This window comes from Epinephelus moara, chromosome 21 (genome assembly GCF_006386435.1).
Source record: "Epinephelus moara isolate mb chromosome 21, YSFRI_EMoa_1.0, whole genome shotgun sequence".
Lineage (NCBI taxonomy): Eukaryota > Metazoa > Chordata > Actinopteri > Perciformes > Serranidae > Epinephelus > Epinephelus moara.
The window spans coordinates 33286913-33288828 of NC_065526.1; the positions used below are offsets into that span (position 1 = coordinate 33286913).

A 1916-nucleotide genomic window follows, 5' to 3' on the forward strand; every position below is an offset into this window, starting at 1 on the left:
TCATTTACCCGACAGGAGGGGTGAGCGAGTGAGCCCTGCAATCTAGAATTTGACCACTGATGTCACTGTTTTCAACCCATTTTACACACTGGCCCTTTAATTTTGTCAGAAAAAATGTCCTTTGCTACTGTTTTTTTTTTAAGGAGGCAGGGACAAATGTGCATGTTCTAAATATCCGCATATCCGCATACAACGGTTTGTATGACATCCTACAAATTAGTGCCCCACAAATGATGTTTAACCTAAAGTTACGTTATTTGCATAAAGTTGCGAAGGTTAGCTTTAGGCAAGTAAAGTTACTGTGCTTTAGATAAAGGAACACAGTATGGACGTACTTTAAAATGACTCAAGATGAACTCAAATCTCACACAATTCCAAACATCCATCACCTAAAGGAAACTCCTGGGGGGAAAGTCCTATGTTTTTTGACCCATCCATCACCTCAAGCTGCCTCCTTACTGGACCGCTCAGGATTGCTTCCTTCTTTATTCCCATCAGTACATTGGTCACATGATCGCAGCCTTCCAAAACACATGGGTTATGCGCAAATTACTGGCGCAGATTACGTGATTTTTGGGCATTACTACAACAAGTCAGAAGCACATCTTTAGTTCTGTAAAATGAATAAATAAGGAAATATTCCAGTCATGCTGGAATTGTATTTAACCCACTGTGCTTTACAGCTGCCTAAAATAAAAGGACATGACCTTAGATAAGAATTTATATTGTTTTTTGATTGATGTTTTCCTTTCCTCTGTTCACCCTGTTGATTCTTATCTGCATGTTTGTGTGTGTTTATCAATCCCCAGGTCCCTCAAATGGGAACCTTCATCGGAGTTTACCTGCCCTGCATGCAGAACATCTTGGGAGTGATTCTCTTTCTGCGTCTCACCTGGATCGTTGGCACAGCAGGAATCCTGGGATCCTTTGCCATCGTCTCCATGTGCTGCATCTGTGTGAGTAATTTATAAACCCGACAACCAAGCACTTTCTGCTGACAGTGACACAATGAGTAGGACGACGTATGACACCAAACTGAGTATAGTAAGCACACTTAAAAAAACAACAAGAGGAATGCAATGCATCAATGTCACTATTTTTGATCAAAGTGTGACTGGTGGCATCTGTGAATGAAAGAAAGACAAACAAACAAAGTCCTTCTTAGGCGTTCTTTATAATTTTATAAATGCCTGAATGGGACAATGCCATGTCTCAAAACAAGCAGAAAATTTGTGCCTTATTTACAACTGCTTTTCTTACGTCAGTAGCTCCCCAGCCAAACAGAGAGCTGACTGTTTAAATTGTTTGAACTGAAATGCTCAGCACTCATGTGATGTGATGGGAACAATCTGCACCCAACACCCTCCTACAATATATACTCACCCTGTAAGGCTTTGATGCTTTAGACCAAAGAGACCGAGGCTGAAGATATGATGTAAGCGGTGCTCTTTAGGAGACTGTTATATTCAAAAGGAGGATTCTGAGACAACAGGCCCCTGGGCTCAGACATGCAGAAGATCTCACCACCTCTCCTGCACAGGAGCAATGCACACAGACTCAAATGATGTTTAGCCTCCGTTTGTTGCTCTTTTGTATCTCTTTTCAGTCATTACACATCTCACTGTGGTTTTGTTTTTACTTGTGGTAATTTTGTCTCTTTGTAGTTTTGTGTCTGTGGTTCATTTTGAGTCTTTTTGTAGTTGCTTTGTATCTTTTTGTAGTCATTTTGTGTCTCTTTGTGGTCGTTTTGTGTCTCCTTGTAGTCATTTGGTGTCTCTTTGTAGTGGCTTTGTGTCTCTTTGTGATCATTTTGTGTCTCTTTGTAGTCATTTGGTGTCTCTTTGTAGTTGCTTTGTGTCTCTTTGTAGTCATTTGGTGTCTCTTTGTAGTTGCTTTGTGTCTCTTTGTAGTCATTT

General features: G+C 40.5%; 1 protein-coding gene across 6 annotated transcripts in view; it reads left to right on the forward strand.

Annotated features, from left to right (window-relative positions):
• Positions 1–1916, forward strand: part of LOC126383097 (solute carrier family 12 member 7-like) — a 43659-nt gene that overhangs the window by 21158 nt on the left and 20585 nt on the right. For all 6 annotated transcript variants that reach the window (XM_050033530.1, XM_050033528.1, XM_050033529.1 and 3 more), the window contains one exon: positions 810–956. In XM_050033530.1, the coding sequence (XP_049889487.1) occupies positions 810–956 (147 nt within the window). The remainder of the gene's footprint in view (positions 1–809; positions 957–1916) is intronic.